Here is a 19,912-nt window from a genome sequence, read left to right as displayed (position 1 = left end):
TAAACTATTGCACACACGCAGTATACAGTATGCATACATACATACATACACACGCACGCACGCACGCACACACGCACGCACGCACGCGTGTAGTCTGTCCAATTTGGTTTCTGTGATATCCTGTGTTGGAAATCTTGATATATAGCTGCCTATGGGTATAGTATAGAATTATACCTATTCCAAACTGGCCTTTAGTAGTTTAACCTTAGGAAAAGATGGAAATATGGCCTCTTCTATTCTCTATATAATAACATATTTACAGCGTTTGACTTCCTGTGTCAGGTTTGCAGGACATCCCAAAATGAAATAGCTGATTGCCCCAAAACATTTCATTTTTTATCACATAAATAATATTATTTATAATGCATTATTGAAATATGTACAAATATTTGTTTTTACTGTTGTAAAATGGGTGTGAGTAACACAAAATGTTAAGTTGATATCCAATAACATATTGGCAATAATCTATTTTTGCACATGCAGAGTAGGCCTATGCACCCAACCCCATTTACGCACATGTGGAAGAAGTACTTTTTACTTAAAAGCACCATACCAGAATGTAGAAATACTCTCTGTTGCTAATAAAAGTCCTGAATTAAAAATGTATTGGCACCAGAATATATAGCAATACCAAACGTAACACAGTAGGTAGGCTATTATAACTTAGAAGGCCATTGAATTAGTAATGCATTAGTTACTAGTTACTTTGAAGATTTTGATTATCATCCTACAAAACATGGCTACATTTACATTAACCACTTAAGGCCTATAGCCTCCTACATTTCAGCCATTTGAAAATAGCTGATCTTCAAGGTCACAATGTGTCACGGTGCACGCATCGTGAGCTTGTAGATCTGCTATTTTCAAAAGATTTCTTGGCAGACTAGAATACTTTTAAGCCAATACTTTTGTACTTTTACTCAAGTACATTTTTAATTCCAGACATACTTGCAACAGAGTATTTCTACATTGCAGTATTGATACTTTTACTTAAAGTAAGAAATGTGAGTAGGCCTACTTTTCCCACCACTGTTTTTTAGGGTGTTCTCTTCACACTCCCAGCTCTTTGCATTGAAACTCAAACCCACTACACCCCATCCTCTTGTTGACAGATTGATGCACCTAATTCCTCGCACAAGGGGTCGCTGCTGTGCTGGATGACTGCACCCTTTCACGAGTCAGGGCTGGAGACAGTAGTGAGTGTAGTCTCGGTGTGTGTGTGTGTGTGTGAGTGACTGAGTGTGTGTTACTGTGTGTGTGTGTGTGTGTGTGTGCGTGCGTGCGTAGCCAGAGAAAATCACCCCGGAGAGAGACGGACTAAAGAGACAGTTTTCACTGTACCAAATGTGTGTGGATCGTAAATCTACCGCCTTCACTCCAGCGAAATGAAATCACCTCATGGACACTATAACAGCATATGGAAAATGAGGGAATAGTAGCGATCGTGTTGGGGACACGGCGGCTTGTTGGGTTTTTAACGGTTATTTTGAAGTGTGAGTGGAGTCACTGCTGCTGGAAGCTACGCGAAAATGTCGGGGAAAATAGAGAGCAAGCAAGGTAAGTGTCTGCCCCGGCCCGGACCCACCCGGCCCCGGCGGAGGAGCTCCTCTGGGTTCACCGTTATTTATCCACATTTAGAAATGACAACACTACTAAGTATTAGATTTTTTTCATTTGCATGGCTGATCTACAAGCTCACAACGCGTCACAGCGCGACGCGTTGTAAGCTTGTAGGTCTGTTATTTTCAGTTGAAAATGTTTTTTTTGCTTGTACGATACTTAAAGAAATTATAACTCAACTATGTATTTTTTTATTTTGTTTTTTATGAAAGACAATGTATTACATCCCGCAGAGCTTTAGTAATGGGCTTATAGTTAGATATGGGGTTAGTTAGAGCCAAACGTACGTGCTGCTGTGTACGTTGATAGTTTGTTATTTCGCTCCTCTGTCCAGTTATAAATCAAAACAGCCAAGAGCAGCTTGTGTTGAAAGCTAACGTTATTATCCATTTTAACTAATGGCTTTCCCGTGGTGTGTATTAATTCCTCTCAGGGTACTGGTTTTCTGTTTTCACCAACCAAACGGCCCTGAACGTGAAGAATGCCCTCCTCTTTACAGGATAACAGCATTCACATGAACGTTTACGCCGCTTATAGCTCAACCTAACGGTCAGTAGACTGGGACCAAGTTGCTTTGTGATTTGCTGATCCGGTCTGGGATCTATACCGGATACGGAAACGTTTCTTGCGTATATGTGCGCGCGCAAATAACCAGATAGAGTAGGCGGGCTCTAGACCGGATCACATAGTTTGATTCGCAAAAGAAACCAGGCTTCCCACTGGTGCTGCTGAAAGCCTGGTGAAGCGAGGTTATCAGTTAGCTAGCCGACACTGATTTGAGTTGCTTTGTTCACGCCAACCAGAGGACTGTTCGGCAGTAACACGTCAATTAAACCAACTGATAGCAACTATCTATTTGGTTGAATACGTGAAATGGGTATAAATAAGGCAGTGTCTCTGGTTTAGAAGCGTGTAGCTGAAGAGAGCTAGTGACCGCAGCTAGCTATAGCTGCAGCTAAACATTAGCCAGTGGTGTGAAGTAACTGAGTACATTTACTCAAGTACTGTAGTTCAGTTGAGGTATTTATTTGTACTTTCCTGGAGTGTTTCCAATATCCCGTACTTTTACTTCTTCTACTCCACAGTCCACTACATCTCGGATCCAAATATTGCACTTTTACTCCACTACTACTATTTGAAAACGTGTTACTAGTTACTTTGCAGATGTTATTAATACATATTATAAATCATACATTAACCACGTTATCCCTATTCTAGGCAATTGAAACTAGCCGATCTACAAGCTCCCGACGTGTCGCATCGGGACGCGTCGAGCTTGCAGCTATTTTCAAACATTATTCTCTTACTTTTGGTGCTTTGGGTACATTTTGATGCCAACAACACGTTATTACTTGTCTTTTACTCAAGTAGTAAATTTAGAATTCTGGACTTTAACTTGTGACAGTATTTTGGCCTATGTATTGCAGTATTAATACTTTTACTTGAGTAAAACGTTTGAGTACTTTTCCCACTACTGACATCATCAGCATCTGTGTGAGCTTGAGCTAACAGTGTTAGCCCAGGCAGTTGTTACCCTACAGGACTCCAGTGATAATAATGTGTTCACGCCCAAGAAGCTGATCGTGCCTGTATTGATTTCTACATTGTGCACGTGGCATCTTTTGTCGGGGTTGACATTTCATTTGTTGCATCTTTTCGTAAGGAAGGCACCGCAGAGAGAGAGAGAGAGAGAGAGAGAGAGAGAGAGAGAGAGAGAGAGAGAGAGAGAGAGAGAGAGAGATTATGCAGCTTAACAAATAATAGTAACAACAAACAATATAAAGGAACAGACGTATGCTTTTGGATTGGAAACTTTATCCCCGCCAGGCAGCTAGACTCGCATCCCACCCCACCAGCTGTCTCACCGCTTCGCCTCACAATCCTGTGCGATGATGCCCACACACACACACACACACACACACACACACACACACACACACACACACACACACACTTTTTCCAATTTCCAATTCAAAGGGCTTTATTGCCATGGCATGAGAAAACGTTTACATTGCCAAAGCAGAAGTGTATGCTACACAATCAATCAATATAATACAATCATTCAAAACAAAATTTGTACAATTGAAGGGATTAAAACTGTTTTTATGTCGAGGTTACTCGATGCAGACAGTGCACACAGGGATTTGCCAATGATTAGTAGTCTTTAAGGTGGTTGTGTTCCATTTGATATCACACACACAAGATCAGAAAAGGTGGGGCGAGAGGGTCATCCACCACCAGCTCATTCTACTCTTAACAGACATACTGTAATGTGTTTTTGTTTCAGGCTGATGACCACATCATATTTCAATAAAGACAGTAGGCTTACTTAATTAAGCAATATTACACGAGAGGGTGTGGGTTATCATGATTATTGGCACACCTGCGTTTCTGCAGGAACGAGCCGAAGGCGAGTTCTGTAGGCGATTATTGCAATCATACAACAGTTACCCTTAAAAAACACGTCCCTGAACTTCACAAAGTTGCGTAGCCGCTAGCATTGTTGGGAGAGGGAGCCCTTCAGCTCTTTTGCGACCAGCACAGCTGATTTCTTTGTTTGATGAGACCTGTGTGGTAATGCTCAGTTTCACATGGGTAGAAAGCTATTTCTCATTGCTTCGTCGGAACTACCTGTTGTGTAATAATATATAATACGTTCTAATTGATGTTGGTTAATGGTAGCACATGAGAACAATAATAGGAATTATACACCTCATCTAATCTGCCCACACACAGCAGCCACATAAGTGTAGCTAGAGCGGCTTCTCTGGTTGCATTACTTTACTACCTGTTGGGCTGTTGTCTCTGCTGCCTTGAAGTGCCTTCCATTGCTCTGTTCTTCATGTACTCATTGATCTCAGAGTGAGTTGTGTAGTGTACTGTATGTTCCTTGGGCCTCATCCCCTACTCCTACTCTAGCCCCGTTTGTGACCCTTCCGGAGGTCGTGTCAAGCTCCAGCGGAGGGTGGGAGTCACTGGCAACAATGTCCAATTATTAACTTTTTCTGAACATCTCATCCAAAATGTAAAGGTAGTCCTGCAATCCTACAGATTTCTGTAGTCCCCTCCAAAGACAGCTCTACTGGATGCCAAATATGCAACAGTAAACATGAGCAGCTTCGCTGTAATGTAAAACATAAATAAATCAGACATTGGGGATATATTGTAACTGTAAGGATACCGGGTAGGGATTGTATAAAAGCAAACTGGACAGAGTTCCAGGCAAAGGCACTTAATAATCACTTCGCTGCTTAACAGTTAACATTTAACACTTAACATTTCCCTGATTGTACCTCTATGAGTGAGTGACAAATAACTTAATGCTTGATTCTTAAGCCCTATATACAGTACTTCATCGTATGACGAATAGCAAAATAGCTGATTTACACAGTAAAAACGTATATGCACATAAAATGACATGCCTAAAATAGGGAGACCAGGGTTAATGTGGTTAATGTCAGCGGCTGCAACAACATATTCCCTTTCGCCATCGACACTGTCATCAGCCCTTTGTCTCTCGGGGGCTAAACGCGGTCACAGTGTGTCTGTCACCTGTTTAGAGTTGCCCCTGTACACCGTGTGCTGTGTGCAATTCACTGGGATGTCGCCTCTGAAGCTGCTTAGAGGGTGCTGCTGCTCAGTGCTCATCATCCTTCTGACTTGAACTCACATGATGGGGCTGTCTCGATATAATGACTATAATTTTAATTAATTACATTTAAAATGTAGGAACATTTTTCAACATGGAAATGATTATGGTGATGATACAAAATAATTGCAATTATCTCAAATAATTGCGAATAGATGATTGTGTAGTAATTGTGACAGGCATACCCACAAACCCCTCTCCTATGCACGTTATGCACAGTCACTTAAACAGATACACTAACAAATGCCGTGTTACTGTTGATGGTGTCGCCCCAAAACCTAACAACAGCAGGAAGCCAATCTCACATCCTAGTTCTTTCCTTCTACAGTGAGAAAATGAACTGGGTGGAGGAAGATTGGGAGTGTTTAGCAATGTGTTCCTTTTTGTTATTGTGTGTTTCTTGTGCTGCGCATGTCTAATCAGGCCATTAGTTGCACACTGTACAAGTTCTGGTTAGAACTGAAGGGGATCTTGTCTTACGTGGTTGTTATTTTGAATGCAGTGTCTTATTTGTACGACACTACATTATGTTGACTCACTGATGTGGGACAGTGGTGATAGCCAGTCATTCAAGATAAGCTAAATACTAATTTCATATACCTCCATCAAACTTCGTCACTTTGATGCTTCTGTTTGCAGAGTTAAGATTGAAAACATACTGAATTGCTGAAGGCCTGCTCTCATGTCTTGTCTTGTCTTGTCTTGTCTTGTCTTGTCTTGTCTGTCTGTCTGTCTGTCTGTCTGTCTGTCTGTCTGTCTGTCTGTCTGTCTGTCTGTCTGTCTGTCTGTCTGTCTGTCTGTCTGTCTGTCTGTCTGTCTGTCTGTCTGTCTGTCTGTCTGTCTGTCTGTCTGTCTGTCTGTCTGTCTGTCTGTATGTATGTATGCATGTCTGTCCGACATCAGATCAATCACACAGCGAACTATTCAGCTCAGCTGACACTGCTACACCAATGGGGTCAGGCTAAGGCATACAGGGAGATTATATTTTTTCCTTGGCTAATCTTGCAAACCACTATACACCGATCAGCAGCTGCAGTAAATTAATCAAATATTTTTCAAATCCGTCAACCTCCACAACTGTGTGTGAAATTATAATCAACTTACCTTCTGTACAGGCCTATGACTTGTCTAGAGTAGGCTGGAATCAGACAAATCCACCGGTGCAATTTCTTTTTTTTGCCCTTGGTGGATTTGGGTCTGGCCCGCTCAATTGTGAATCCATTTCCTCACCTCGAAGAGTTGGGTGACCAATCAGGGCCCAGTATTGGTCTGGTCAAACCAATTTTGTCCAGAGCAATTTTTAACCCATCCCTTGGGGTAAAAACAAACGTCAGTATAGAAGTACAGTACCAGACTCATATCGTCTGGCTACGCGAGGCTATGTCTAGACTAGAGCCATACGTGGGGGTGGGCAGTCTGGAGCCGAGTGGACCTCCATATTCAGGCAAGACTGACATCATCAATAACTTGCTATCCATTCCATAGCAACAGATTGCACAGGGAGGACATGCCGTTATTAGTAGGGCTGTCGCAGTGAAGGAACTTCACCTGCAGTGCAATACCTTGGCCCCGTAGCGTGATATGCTGTATGGCGACGCTTCCCTTTTTCATGACTTAATTTATCCTGATTTAATACTATTTAGATAAGCAATAAACAAAACGTAGATTATTTAAACACTCTGCGTATTGGCAATACTGAGGCTTCGATCTTTGCATGCAAAATCATAGAAGGATTGTGTTCCTGTTGAAAGTATTCTGAATGCTCTAAACTGGCAATAATGGTTTATGCACCATCATATAGGCAGAGTGCAACTTTTACATGTCATGTTTATTTGCTATACATCTTAATACAAATCAATGCCATGGAGCTTGTTGTTCTAGCAGTACCCAACATTTCAACGTAATATAATACACCCCCAAGTAAGAATGAACCCACAAAATCATCAATGATCAAGAATGTTTGTAATGCAATAAATTGTTATTTTTCCCCTTTCGCGAGACATGACTTCATCTGGCATGTCCACTGTAGTAACAAAGCTCTACAGTAGCATAGTGTTTTATAATTAGCCCTCTGACTCCATGCTAGCTGGAGAGTCAATGCTAGTTGCTAGCCACAGCAGACCTGATCCATCAGTTCCTTATTTTAGCCTCCCTGCCCCCAACACTGCTCACTGTGAGTGTAGCTGTATGTTTGCTTTTGAAACAGTTGGTTGTAATGTTGTTAGGTGTTTACTGTTAAGCATTCCAAGAGTTTAACATGCAAGCGTAAGCCATTTCAGTGGCTTAGTGTTAGTCAAGTGGATACTGCATTTCTTGGACTTAACTAGGTAACCTGGTTTGTCATGTAAGAAGTAGCATATCTGAGTACCTTAACCAGCACAGACTGAATAAAGTCTAAAGTAGTAGATCCCAGTAGATTAAGTTTTCCCTCATTACTGATGATGAGTGAGCCCGCTGTGGCAATGGCATATGGCAGGCTTTGGGTCTTGGTTTGACATGCTGCAATTTCGAGGTTTAATGGCATTGCGCATTTCACCGTGCCTTTCCCACGGAATGAGAAGCGTGCTGTTACCATATAGTACATTTGGTTGTGTTGTAATTCATTTTGAGTGCTTGCTGTATGGGAGTGCAAAAGAGGGAGGTAATCGGGTTTAGGGACAGAAAGACAGAGGGGTGGAGAGAAGTAGAGCGCCAATGAGTATTGAGTCCCAGTTCAGAGAGAGCATTTAGGAGAAGGATGGATCTGACTTTGGATAATGCTTAGAAAGAGGATATGATGAAAAAAAGATGGACAATGGTCTGGTCTCTTTCTAACAGTATCTTCGTGTGAAGGCTTTTGCCTGTTTCCTATTTTCACACACTTTTTTACAAGGAGCTATCCTCCTTATTTTTCAAGCAATTTCTTGAGGCATTCATCTCTTCGTGTTCATCATTATTCTTTAGACATCATAAGATTGTGCTGCACCTGATTTCAGTGCTATGTGCAGGCTTGCATGTTGCAAAGCAGGTTCGTATTTCTCCTGCATCTTCTGTCTAGATTAAGTTAGCTACGGATTGGACACTGGACCCCTGATGACACTGCAGACCACTTCAGTCAGGACCTATGCTGAGGATTACGTGACCCTACCTACCTATATACAGATTAATTCACAGACATTCACAAGAGTAATTCTCAGATCAAATAAACCAACAATCTGGATGGACTTTATGTGATGCGGATAAAAGTGCTCATCTTCATTCAGGGCTATTTGTGGATGTTTCCCTTTGTGTGTTCTGTAGTGTTAATGAGTCAGGCTGGATGGATCATGAGGCTCAGTTTATCGTATGACTAACTTTGGGCAGTGCAGCTGAACGATATAGCTGTGAAAATGACCTGGCTGACCACAAAGTCATCAGGACACAAACTACGATCATTAGTAGCCGTACTATAAGACCTTCCAGTGCTACCTGTACACCGTGTTGGACAGTGGTAACCTCCCACCCAGGCTGGTTGGTTTGTGTGAACTCAAGCAACAGTTCAAAATACTTTTACTTTCTACGCACTTGTTCTGATGGTGTTCCACTGTGACTTAACAACCTTCATCTTTGTTCCAGCAATGCAGATTAATTCATTGCCAGGAAAGTAAACTATTCAAATAAATACAGATGAAACTGCCAATGGTCACATTGTAATTTATTAGAATTTATTTGAAGATTAAAGAAGACATTTGGTACATACATTTAAAAAATGTCTATGTTTGCAGTTCATATTCATGAGCATGTCAAACCGCAAAAAAAGATTCATCATTGAGTTTAAGATAATTCTCAAGCAGATGGCTGTGAATCTCAAGCAGTTATGTGATGAATAAATGGTCTCAGATATTCTGTAAGTTGCGCATCAGGACTTTTATGTTTTGAATGCATACTTGCATTGTTCTTTGTGTAGGCCTATTCAGACTGCTTTCCAAGTGGTTCACTGTTATGGAGTTTTTATGTAAAAATAAGCGCACTGGCAGAATGAAATGCAGGGGACATTCTTTGCTTTGCTTTTTGTGTTGTGTGGCTTTTTGCAAGGTGCTCATTTTGCTCTGCTCAAGTCTTGGGTGGACCCAGTCAGAGGGAGCAGACCGCTCTGCTAGGCCACAGCCTTCCCACACGGCCTGCTTGTCTGTCTGCATGGATTGCTTCTTCCATATCTCTACTTTAATCCATGTCAGGTGATGATCCATTAGGTACTGTATATCCAGGTTCTTTGGACTTGATCTGGGTTTATATAGTGAAACCTGAAGGGATTCAAGCAGACGTCAATTTATTCTATGCGGTCTTTGGCCACTTAAGTCCTATATGTATTTGTATGACGAATAGTGAAAATGGACAAGCTCACACTTTGCATCTCGATGTCACGTGTTGCTTGCACTTGCAAACCTGAGTGTTCACCTATACTGACATGCCCAAAATATCAGGTTGAAAGTGGTTAATATGAGGCTCTTCAGTCCAAACAGCTTGCATTCCTCCACCATAGTACCTGAACAGTTGGACCAAGTGTAGGGTTAACACTTAACAGTGTTTGACTTATTAATGTTTCCAGTGAACTGCCTGCTTCCCCCATTAAACCATATGAGCCGAACCACCCTGGTGAGCCACTAGCATGGTGAGGCTCCATAATTGAGGTAGTTGGGTTCATCATTGTGTAATTACACAGCGTTGAGTGCCATAATATCTTGTTTTGAAAACACACCCTATGTGGTGCGCTTAAGCCTAATGAATCTGTTTTTAGGCCCAGCAGGCTTTGAAGAGTTGACATTAAGTACGTGTGCATTTTGTATGTCTACCCTGAGCAGCCCGTTCTCCACAGCAGTGTGATGATGCACCTGATTAAGGATTGGTAGAATGAGTAATGCCATGTCTTGCAGACAGACAGGCTGAATGCTGGCTAGTCTAAAGACCTGTTACGGCAGGCAGAGCTTCTAAACTAGTCCAAAAGCAAGGATGTTATGACTGGTCGACAAAATGACAAATTCTTACGGCATAGTTGGGTCTAGGTCTACTATAATCGCTTTTGAGATCGGTCTTTGATAAAAGTTGGCCAACAGCAATCTTTTTTCAACCCAATGTAGACCTAATTGGCTTGCCAATCACCAATATACTGTAGATTCACAAAAAGTACACTGGTGTCTTTGTGCTACAGTTAAAGCGAACAGCCAGTGGTGTAAAGTAACTAAGTACAGTCATTTACTCAAGTAATGAGCTATAGTCAACTTTTTCTTGAAAAACGGACGCTATGAGTAGGTACAGCACAATACATCAGTTGGCCACCTTACATTTGCCTGCAAATATACAATTTTCATTGTCATTTAATACAGCAGTTATTAATCAAGAGTGCAATCTGACCAACACTATCTTTCTTTCTTTTTCTTTTCTTTTTTACAGATAATTTCACAAAATGTAATGTGTGAACATTTGGAAGTGGTTGAGCATGAGCATGCAAGTTCTGCCATAAGTCCCACATGAATTGAGTGCATTTCTGATGTGATGTGTCATGGCTTTACAGAGAGTACAGTGGATACCAAGAAAATACTTTACTGCCTGTGACCCAAATGTAGGTCACCAAGCTAGTTTCTCGCCAGTCATGCATTTTGTGTTGAATAAAAATGTATAATGTATAATTTCAAGTCAGTTTTTAACCCATTCAGAACGGGTACACATTATTGTGTATTATTATTTTATGCTTTAACGATTGAAAAATAGCAGATATACAAGCTCACAGCGTGGCACAGAGTGCCGCGCTGCGAGCTTGTAGATCTGCTACTTTTGAAAAATCGTGAAAATTAAAATTTTGACCCGATTCTATAAATGTCTTTTGAATCCTTCTAAGATTTTTTGAAAAACCTATGTTTCTAATTTATGTCAGCAATCTGGCTATAGCCATCGTCAAAGAAAAGGTCCTTTTCACTTAACTGGAGCTCAGTTAGTCTGTTCTTGAGAGACTACTATGTCAGTGGTTCTCAAACCTTTTCATGGTGAAGGACCCCCAAAATTATATTTATTTGGCCACGGACCCCCATCTCAAAATATTTAGTTCCAGGAACCACCCAGAAGCAAAATTTGAGTTACAAACGTTCGCTTTGAAAATACATACATTCAAAGATTTGCACACATTTTCACAACCTTTTCAAAAATAAAGGACCTACAAGCTCACAGCGCGGCACTCTGCGAGCTTGTAGGTCTGCTATTTTTCACCGGTTAAAGCATTCAATAATTCTAGGCATAGTGCCGAATCACAACAAGGTTGTCAGAGAGCAGAGACCCCATGTTGCCAGACCTGGCCAGCACCCCACGTTGCGTCACATAAACTTGTAGGCTTGCACAAGATTGGTGTCTTGAAAGGTTGTCATGTCTACTCTTACAGTATGTGTATGGATGGATGGATGGATGGATGATAGAGTAAAACCCATGATCTCCACTTTCATGAAATTTGCTGTTCACTTTATTACATAAAAGTCTAATCGCAATTATTTGACACGCGATTATGTCAAATTATCGCGATTATTTTTCATAATCGTCATAATCGTTTCCATGTTGAAAAATGTTCATATATTTCATTTAAAGACAAAAAATAGTGGAAATAGCAGATCTACAAGCTCACAACGTGTCGCATGTTCTTTTTTAAGTATAAAGTTGTCAAATATGTCAGTAATTTCTTTGTATATTTACTTTATTTAGGTTATGTGTCATATTATCTACCATGTGCAACCTAAAAGCCTAAAAGCCAAACAGAAATGTAATTGTCAACGACAAAAACACAATTAAATCGTTAATCGCAATTATTTGAGTGACAATTAATCGTCAGCCCTACTGTTCACTCGCCATAATGTTCCCTGGATGATTTTGGTGACCCCTTTGCTTTGTAAGGATGGCAATGTTGATCCGTTCAAACCACTTTGGTCCAGTTGGGTGTAAGGAACAGCAAAGCCTCTAGTGATGCTAGCAGGGCTTTTAGGCTCTTAGCCTTGTTTGCATACAATGCAAACGTGCCTGCATGTGTGTGCTTGCATTGCATTTGAGTTTCATCTTTCAGAATCCTCTAGCCTGGCAGAAGTCCTACAATGAAGGGGGTTGTCTGTCCATTACAATAATTGCCAATTTCCGGTGCCAATCTAAATCACGAATCGAGAAAGAAATTGACACTGCAATTGAGTCATGGCTGTGTATGTGTAGGGAAACCATTAGCTTGATTTATCCTCGTTGTACCCGCACAGCATGAGATGCCCATACATAAAAACAATACATCCCATCAGCCACTGCGACTGAGCCTCCAGGCCTGCAGGCGGAGTATGGGCTTTCAGCTTTTGTATCTCTGACTTTATTTGACCCACTTCCCCTTGGACGTTAGTACTGACCATCTTTCCACATCTCTGCCAATCCCACTTCTTTGGCCATTATACAGCACAGTCTTCTCGTACTAGTGATCTTTGCAGGTACTCCTAGGGACATTAGCACCTGTAATTTGTGGTGCAAATATTATTTTATGTGCATAATTGCTACACTTGCCAGAAATGCATCCACTCAAACTCAGTTACTGAAAATACAGTTTCCATGTGCCCAGTTTCCCTGGAAAGATTTCCCACGGTGCCAAAAAAGAAGCCCTTGGCATGGACATTACTGTATATAACTTATACAATATACATACACATAACACAGTATACAGGAGACAACCAAAGGAGTTTGGAATGGCAGGCTGCAAGTGATATTTGTTAGTGTTAAACTACACACTATATTCCCATAGCAACCATTGATTGTATAGTGTGTTTGATTATGTTTGATTGTTTGATCTTGGAATCCAAAGGTTCCAGGTTTGATCACATGGTCGAAATGTCCTTGAGCAAGACACTGAACCCCCCTAACTGCCCCCGATGAGCAGGTTTTGCAAGGTTTCCTCTGCCATCATATCTGTGTGAATGTATGGGTGAATGTGAAATTCATTGTAAAGCGCTTTGGAGAAAAGCACTATATAAATGCAGTCCATTTTCCATTTACCATGATCAGTCACTGGTTTTCCCTGTCTCTCCAGCTCTTTATTAACACTTGGTTGCATCAGTTGCATCATGGGATATGACGTTTTTTTTTTTTCGCTCACCAGCCGCCGCCGCACCCGTTTACCTGGTTACCATGGGAACCAGCTAACACGTCCCTGGACGTGATAACAGGGCTGTGGTGTCGCACCGCAATTTCATTACATTTCATGGTTTCATGTTTGAAAACAGTTCTAAGCAGAATTAATAATAATCTGTTTGTTGGCTTAATATACAGATATATTGTGTAAATTACAGATATACACAAAACAAAAGCTTGGACCAGACTCATTTCTATATGATCATATTGTGAATGTCCATATAAAATGTAATTTGATTTGCGTCAATAACCACTTTTTGGGAATGTCATTACAGGCGAAAACTTGCAAAGAAAGATCGTCTAGTTTAGCTGTTTCTGCACAACACGATCATATTATGTCAAAGTATGAAATGGGGCTTAAGTGGTTAATTAGAACTGAGACCTCCTGAGGCAAATCGATTAGATGTGTTTGGGAAGTGTCTGTCATGCCAGGCCTATGCAGTGTGGCTGCACACAGAATGTCAAGAGGATGACAAGTACGCTGCTGTGTGGACAAGAAGAGCTTTGTAAGCCACTCTAGTATGGAGAGAGTTGTACCACTCCTCCTCTCGCTGCTTAGGGCCATTTACTCACAAGAACACTGTTGCTTACTCTTCTCTGTCTCTATCTCTGTCTTGTGTTCAGGCTGTAAAGGGATTGGTCCTCCAGTGGCTATTTGTCTGCAGTGTGTAGCATTGCTCTCCTTTCTCAAGAGCTTTATAGTGCCTGATTGCCTCTTAGTCCCCACAAACAGCTGTCATTGACTACGAATTCCGCATTCATCTCCATAAATCAGACGGTTTCTTAGCTGTCCCACTCCCACTGTCTCTGGTATATTGATGTTGATGTTATGGTTAGTGACAGTTAGGCTGGATATTTATAGCACTTTGAAATTCTTCAGCCCATTGGTTTCACACCAGGTGAACCTGCTGCCTGCCAGGCTGCCTACTCTCAGTGGAGCACAGACTGCTGAAACACATCGCAGCTTGGCACCGTTTAAAGGGAATGCTGAAAAATGCAGTAAACTATAGCAGCCAGAAGGTCACTTGAAGGATCAGACTGTGTGCGTGGGTGTTGGTGTGTTGGATGGCTGCGTTGTGCCGCAAGCGTCTTTATCTTTTCATGTTGTTATCATGAGTAGGCATATTTATTTGTGAGCGTCTGTGCAATGACTGGGGTATGATATGTGATCTGTGTTGCTGCACTATGCTGTGAGCATGGCAGGCCTAGGTGAGTCAGATGCAGTTACAGAAGGATTATGCTAGATCCAGGCAGCTCTGGACTTCATCTTTCATCTAGGGTGGAGGGGGAATCATAAGTGAGGGAGACAAGAAACAAGGATCAGTGCCACGAGCCTTGGCATCAGGAGAGGTACTGGTCCTCCTAGGGCAAGATGTATGTGACTTTCATTTCCCACTCTTACCCTCATCTGCCTAACACATCCCAATTATCTGTTGTCTCATTCTGTTGAAGTATCTATGCCAACCTTTCAGAATTATAATCAATTGCTGCTACAATAACAGTTAACCAGCATTTCCCCTAAAATGAGAAGTACTGACTAAATGACAGAGAGGCATAATAAAATCATGTGATTGTCATTTCAAGACCTGGGCAGGAAATCAAAACGTAGTTTGTTTAGTTTTTGCCTGCCCAAATGCCAAAATTCACCGGCCACTGTTTTACCAGTCATCTCGATTTTTAGCCCTGTTAGCACTCTGGCTAAGGATAGAAACGTTGGTCCATCCAAGAGTCAGTCCAACACTTGGGTCGCAAACAAGATATTTGGAAAAATATCTGGATTGTCTTGGAAGTTGACATGCACCTTCGTACTCCTTTGAGAGTTCATCCATTATATTTGTTGTGTTTATTCTGTACCAAGGTTTTGCTGCTTGTAACTGTATGAGTGAGTGACAGATAAAACCTTGATTCTTGATATTTGTGATGAAATGGTCTTTCCTCTAGCACAAATGCAAGTCCAAGATGTCCACACATTTGCACACAACATATCTCAAAATCTCAGAAAGGGCAGATTGCCATTAAACTTTACCTTTTGCAACCATTAAATGATTGCATTCATGCTTTGCAATGGATGAACCCTACTGATGTTAGTGACCCTGTGACCTTTTCTCAGTGCATCATTCAGTGAATATAACATATAAAGGGCCTAGCTTTGACATCCTCTCATCTCATCATGCTTTCTTTGTGGATCAATAGCTTGGAGTGGCTCTTGTCGTATACATAAGTGTCTTATCAACGAGTGGATGCTAATGCATCCGTGTGCGTGTGTGCGCGCGTGTGTGCGCGTGTGTGTGTGTGTGTGTGTGTGTGTGTGTGTGTGTGCGCGCGTGTGTGTGTGTGGGTGTGGGTGTGGGTGTGTGTGTGTGTGTGTGTGTGTTTTGTACATGACAATTCAGTGACCCAGCCCTCAGGTCCCCTTTCTACAGTCCCCAGTGAGCTGTTGTAAGAAGTGCTCCAATTAACTAGTCCTATTAACCACACATGATGCTCACTCACTATCAGCCTAGATTAAATCCAACAAAGAGTTACAAGTGATATTAGCGGATAAGGATTTGGAATATTCATAACCTCCTAAAGTCACACATTGTATCGTGAGCTGAATCGCATTGTGATACACATTGTATCAGGATATGATATGTATAACATTGTTACATTTGTGTGTATTTTATTTTTATCTTTTTAGTATATTTTAACTGAGAGCATACTGGGGAAAATAGTTTATCAGATCTATAACAGATTACGGACAGATTAGTGGACTAGCCCTAGTTAACATTACTGATGAGCTAGTCTTTTATTTCTGCCTTTTCCATATAGATCAGCTGTAAGCCCAGGAGAACAGCCAGTTGAATATGCAGTATTGGCTATATAGGACATGCAGGGCTTTAGTTTGTCGCACTAAGCTATTCCCTTTGATGATATTGTGTGTGTGCGTGCGTGTGCACGTGCGTGGCTGCGTGCACAATACAGTAAATCAGTGTGCACTGTGCATTTCTAAAAGAGATTCTATTTTTACAAACAAAAAAATGCATTAACTTGAACCCTAATTTATACTTGGGCTATCCAAAAAATTGACGATCTACAAGCTTGTACTTTGTGGGAAAGTAGATTATTTTTTTCAAAAACGTTTTGACAAATTTGAGTACTAAGTAAAACAATGTGCATTTTGAAACGAATACTTTTTGTATTGCTACTTTTGCTTTAACCAGTAGGATCCCAGTTCGATCCCGGGCTCCCCCAAAATTAGTGTCGAAGTGTCCTTGAGCAAGACACTGAACCCCTAATTGCTACAAAGTCCTACTATTTGTTGGTGCCTTCTGCCTTGCATGGTTTCCTCCGCCATCAGTGTATGATTGTGTGAATGTTAATTTGAATCATTTTAACTCTCTTACTGCCACAGAATTTAACAAAAAGCTCCATCCACTGCCAGCTAAATTTGAGAATTGTCGCTCATCTTTGAAGGCCTACTGGAGAAAATTGGCTTTGACTATAAAGACAACAATTATATGGCAACGAAGAATAGAATGTCTACTTTGCAACAGAAAAAGATTTCGTGTCTTTATCATGTTCTATTCATTAGCTAGAAGCTGCTGAATATGGCCTAAAAAACAGCTCTTTGAGAACATAAAGCTGAGAAAAATGCATTTTTGTGAAGGAAACATTTTCAGGCAGAAATCTCTCTTTATCCTTTACTGTTGGCAGTAAAATCACACAGTAACATCACACCTGTGCTCAGTGGTTGTTTACAAACAAATTCAAAAAAATAAAAACAAGTGCTTTTTACACACTTTTAGTGTGTAAGAGAAGTAAGAGCAGTAGTAAGGAGCAGTGCAGAACATTGACACAGTGACATGAGATTCAGCCTGAATCCTGCTTCTGCTTTCAGGGTTCTTTTTAGGTTGAAGTACAGTACAAATGATTGATGAAAATGAAAATAAAATATAAAACAACATTTTAGACACTAGAACTCAATTGTAATACTGCAAATGGAAAAAGGTTGTGGCCTACCTGCACTTACACAGGCCTCAACCACTACATGTCTACAGAGTGTATGTGTGCGTGTGTGCGTGCGTGCGTGCGGGTGTGCGTGCGTGCGTGTTTGTGTGTGTGTGTGTGTGTGTGATTCAACCGTCTCAAGCAGGGAAACAGATTCTCCACAGTAGGGTTTCATATTGAAACAGTAACCTGTACCTGAATCACAGAGAATATAAGATTTTATCCCATATTTCACTGGTTTCTGTGGATTGTAGACCTTGAAATTTAGGCGCCCTTTGAATAAAAGTGTACCTATCAATGGAAATATCTTGGTTTGGTTTGTACAGTTCACGGATTTTGGAGATAATCTAGAACTGGGCGTATTTTGAACATCCTGTCACCACTCTTTGCATCTGGACCTGTGTTATCAGTTCCAGGTAGTCCACTGGATCTTGGGACTCTTGGCTCCATTCTGTTTCACTCCAGCCAGGCTCCTCCGGGTCTGCTGAACTCTGCACCCCTACACCTACCACGTACACGAGCCCATGGTCGATCTGTAAATTATACAAATACATAATTACTACGAGTAAGCAGTGTTGTTTTTGACAGCAAATTTTGATTTTGTTTCAGTCGTAGTCTTTTGAATAAAATGTCTTTTAGTTTTAGTCTAGTTTTAGTTGACTGATCATCATAAGATTTTAGGTAACTAAATCTACAGTTGATTTAGTCGACTAAAATCTATTTTGGCAGGCCTTGATGGCATCGTAATGACTGATTTTACACTTGGTTGTGTGCTGAAAATAGCCGATCTACAAGCTCACAACGCGTCTGGTGCTAAGTCTGATTTACAGAAAAAAGGTGTTCTTTACCTATCCTTGTCCTTGGATGACCACGATGTGGCAATGAAGAAGTAGGCTGTGCTGCACTCGACTCTTCTGAAATCACAGTAGTAAAATATAAACTAGTAAACATGATGTGCACAAAATGAAATCAATTATTTACACACCCAGCATGTCTCAGACAGGTCCATGACATTATGATGTAAATGATAAAAGCATTGAACAAACAGATAGCTGTATCTACTCTAAAATGCTATAGAATTATACAAAATGCATCAGTTTTTGTTTTCTCCTTACCTTCAAACGGTATAGACCTAAGAACACAAGGAGTCCCCGGCACCTCTCCATCCGACTCATCATCTAAAGCCAGGAAAATATCAAATAGTTTATATGTAAACAAATCAATTTACAATTTTGACATTAGCAAATATGAGTGACTTACAATAAGTTCATATGTAATACATAAAATGCAGATATAGTAAATAGTTACCATGCATTTACTGTCACAGTGAAATGCCCTTTATACCCTGTATGTATAATATATAAAATGTCACAATGCAACATAGCTCTGTTTACACAAAGCTGTACTCCCTCCAACTGTATATATGTTCCCCATTTTCAAGTTTTTATTTGTAACACTTGCTTTGGCAATGTAAACGTATGTTTTCTCATGCCAATAAAGCTCCTTTGAATTGAATTGAAACATCATCATCATCAGAGATGTAGACTAAAGAAACCTCTCCCTCTCTCACACACACGCATCGTACGCACGCACACACAAACTAAGCCAATAAATCCTAAATTCCCATCAAATAAAAAATCATAGTAGCTGTGCAGTGCACGCGCGTGATAGGAACTCCACGTGTGTCCTGTATAGCGACAAAAACAAACTCATGCACTTGGATCTTAACTCTATGCTTGGATCAAATTGCTGATCCGGTCCGGATACGGAAACAATTCTTGCATGTATGTGTACGTGTAAATAGCCGGATGCAGTAGGCGGGCTCTAGACCGGATCCCACTGGTTTATTCGCAATAGAGATCAATCAGACCATGGTCTGATTGACAAGCCTCGGCTTGAGCCTTGAGCCTGCAGGGCTTCATCACGGATGCGGTGGAAAGAACGCCTGAAGCGATTTTATCACACTAGAGGGTCGCGGCCCTGCGATTTTATCACATACAGTATACATGCACTGGATTTACGTCTTACCACTTTGGACTGTAGAATCATGGCATCTGTTCTCCGAGGGGTCTCGCGGAAGCCATTCTTCGTCTGTCTCTTCGCGGTGGCGGCGCGGCGGTGCATCGTCTCTGCTGCTGCGGCGATGTGAGCCCCTGTGCCGGGCGCGGATCCATCCTGCACGGGGGTCGAGCTCCGTCGGGATCGGTTTCCACAATATGAGGCTCTTATCCACTTTTGGACCCCGGTTCTTCGCGACTGGCACCATCTTCATCATCACGACCAACAGCACCAAGAAATGGAATCTTTTTATGTTCAATACCAACGGCTACAGTGATCTTTTTCTCTTCTTCTTCTTCTTCATCATCATCATCATCATCATCATCATCATCACGACCACCACCACCATTCGCTGGTCCTGGGTCAACAACATGGGTAGGTTGTGTAATCCTAATTCTAACAAAAGTTTGTTTCTATCCGTGGATCTGCTGCTGGCTGCTGCCC

General features: G+C 41.2%; 1 protein-coding gene across 1 annotated transcript in view; it reads left to right on the top strand.

Annotated features, from left to right (window-relative positions):
* Window positions 1-1,362: 1,362 nt before the first annotated feature.
* The window catches only part of rapgef1b (Rap guanine nucleotide exchange factor (GEF) 1b), an 80,148-nt gene continuing 61,598 nt past the window's right edge, over window positions 1,363-19,912 (top strand). Inside the window, exon 1 of the mRNA XM_080743122.1 lies at window positions 1,363-1,557. Coding sequence (XP_080599248.1) covers window positions 1,530-1,557 — 28 coding nt within the window. The 5' untranslated portion in view covers window positions 1,363-1,529. The remainder of the gene's footprint in view (window positions 1,558-19,912) is intronic.

The sequence above is a fragment of the Nannobrachium achirus genome (assembly GCF_963921795.1).
Source record: "Nannobrachium achirus genome assembly, chromosome: 15".
Classification (NCBI taxonomy): domain Eukaryota; kingdom Metazoa; phylum Chordata; class Actinopteri; order Myctophiformes; family Myctophidae; genus Nannobrachium; species Nannobrachium achirus.
This window is presented reverse-complemented; position numbering and strand designations above follow the sequence as displayed.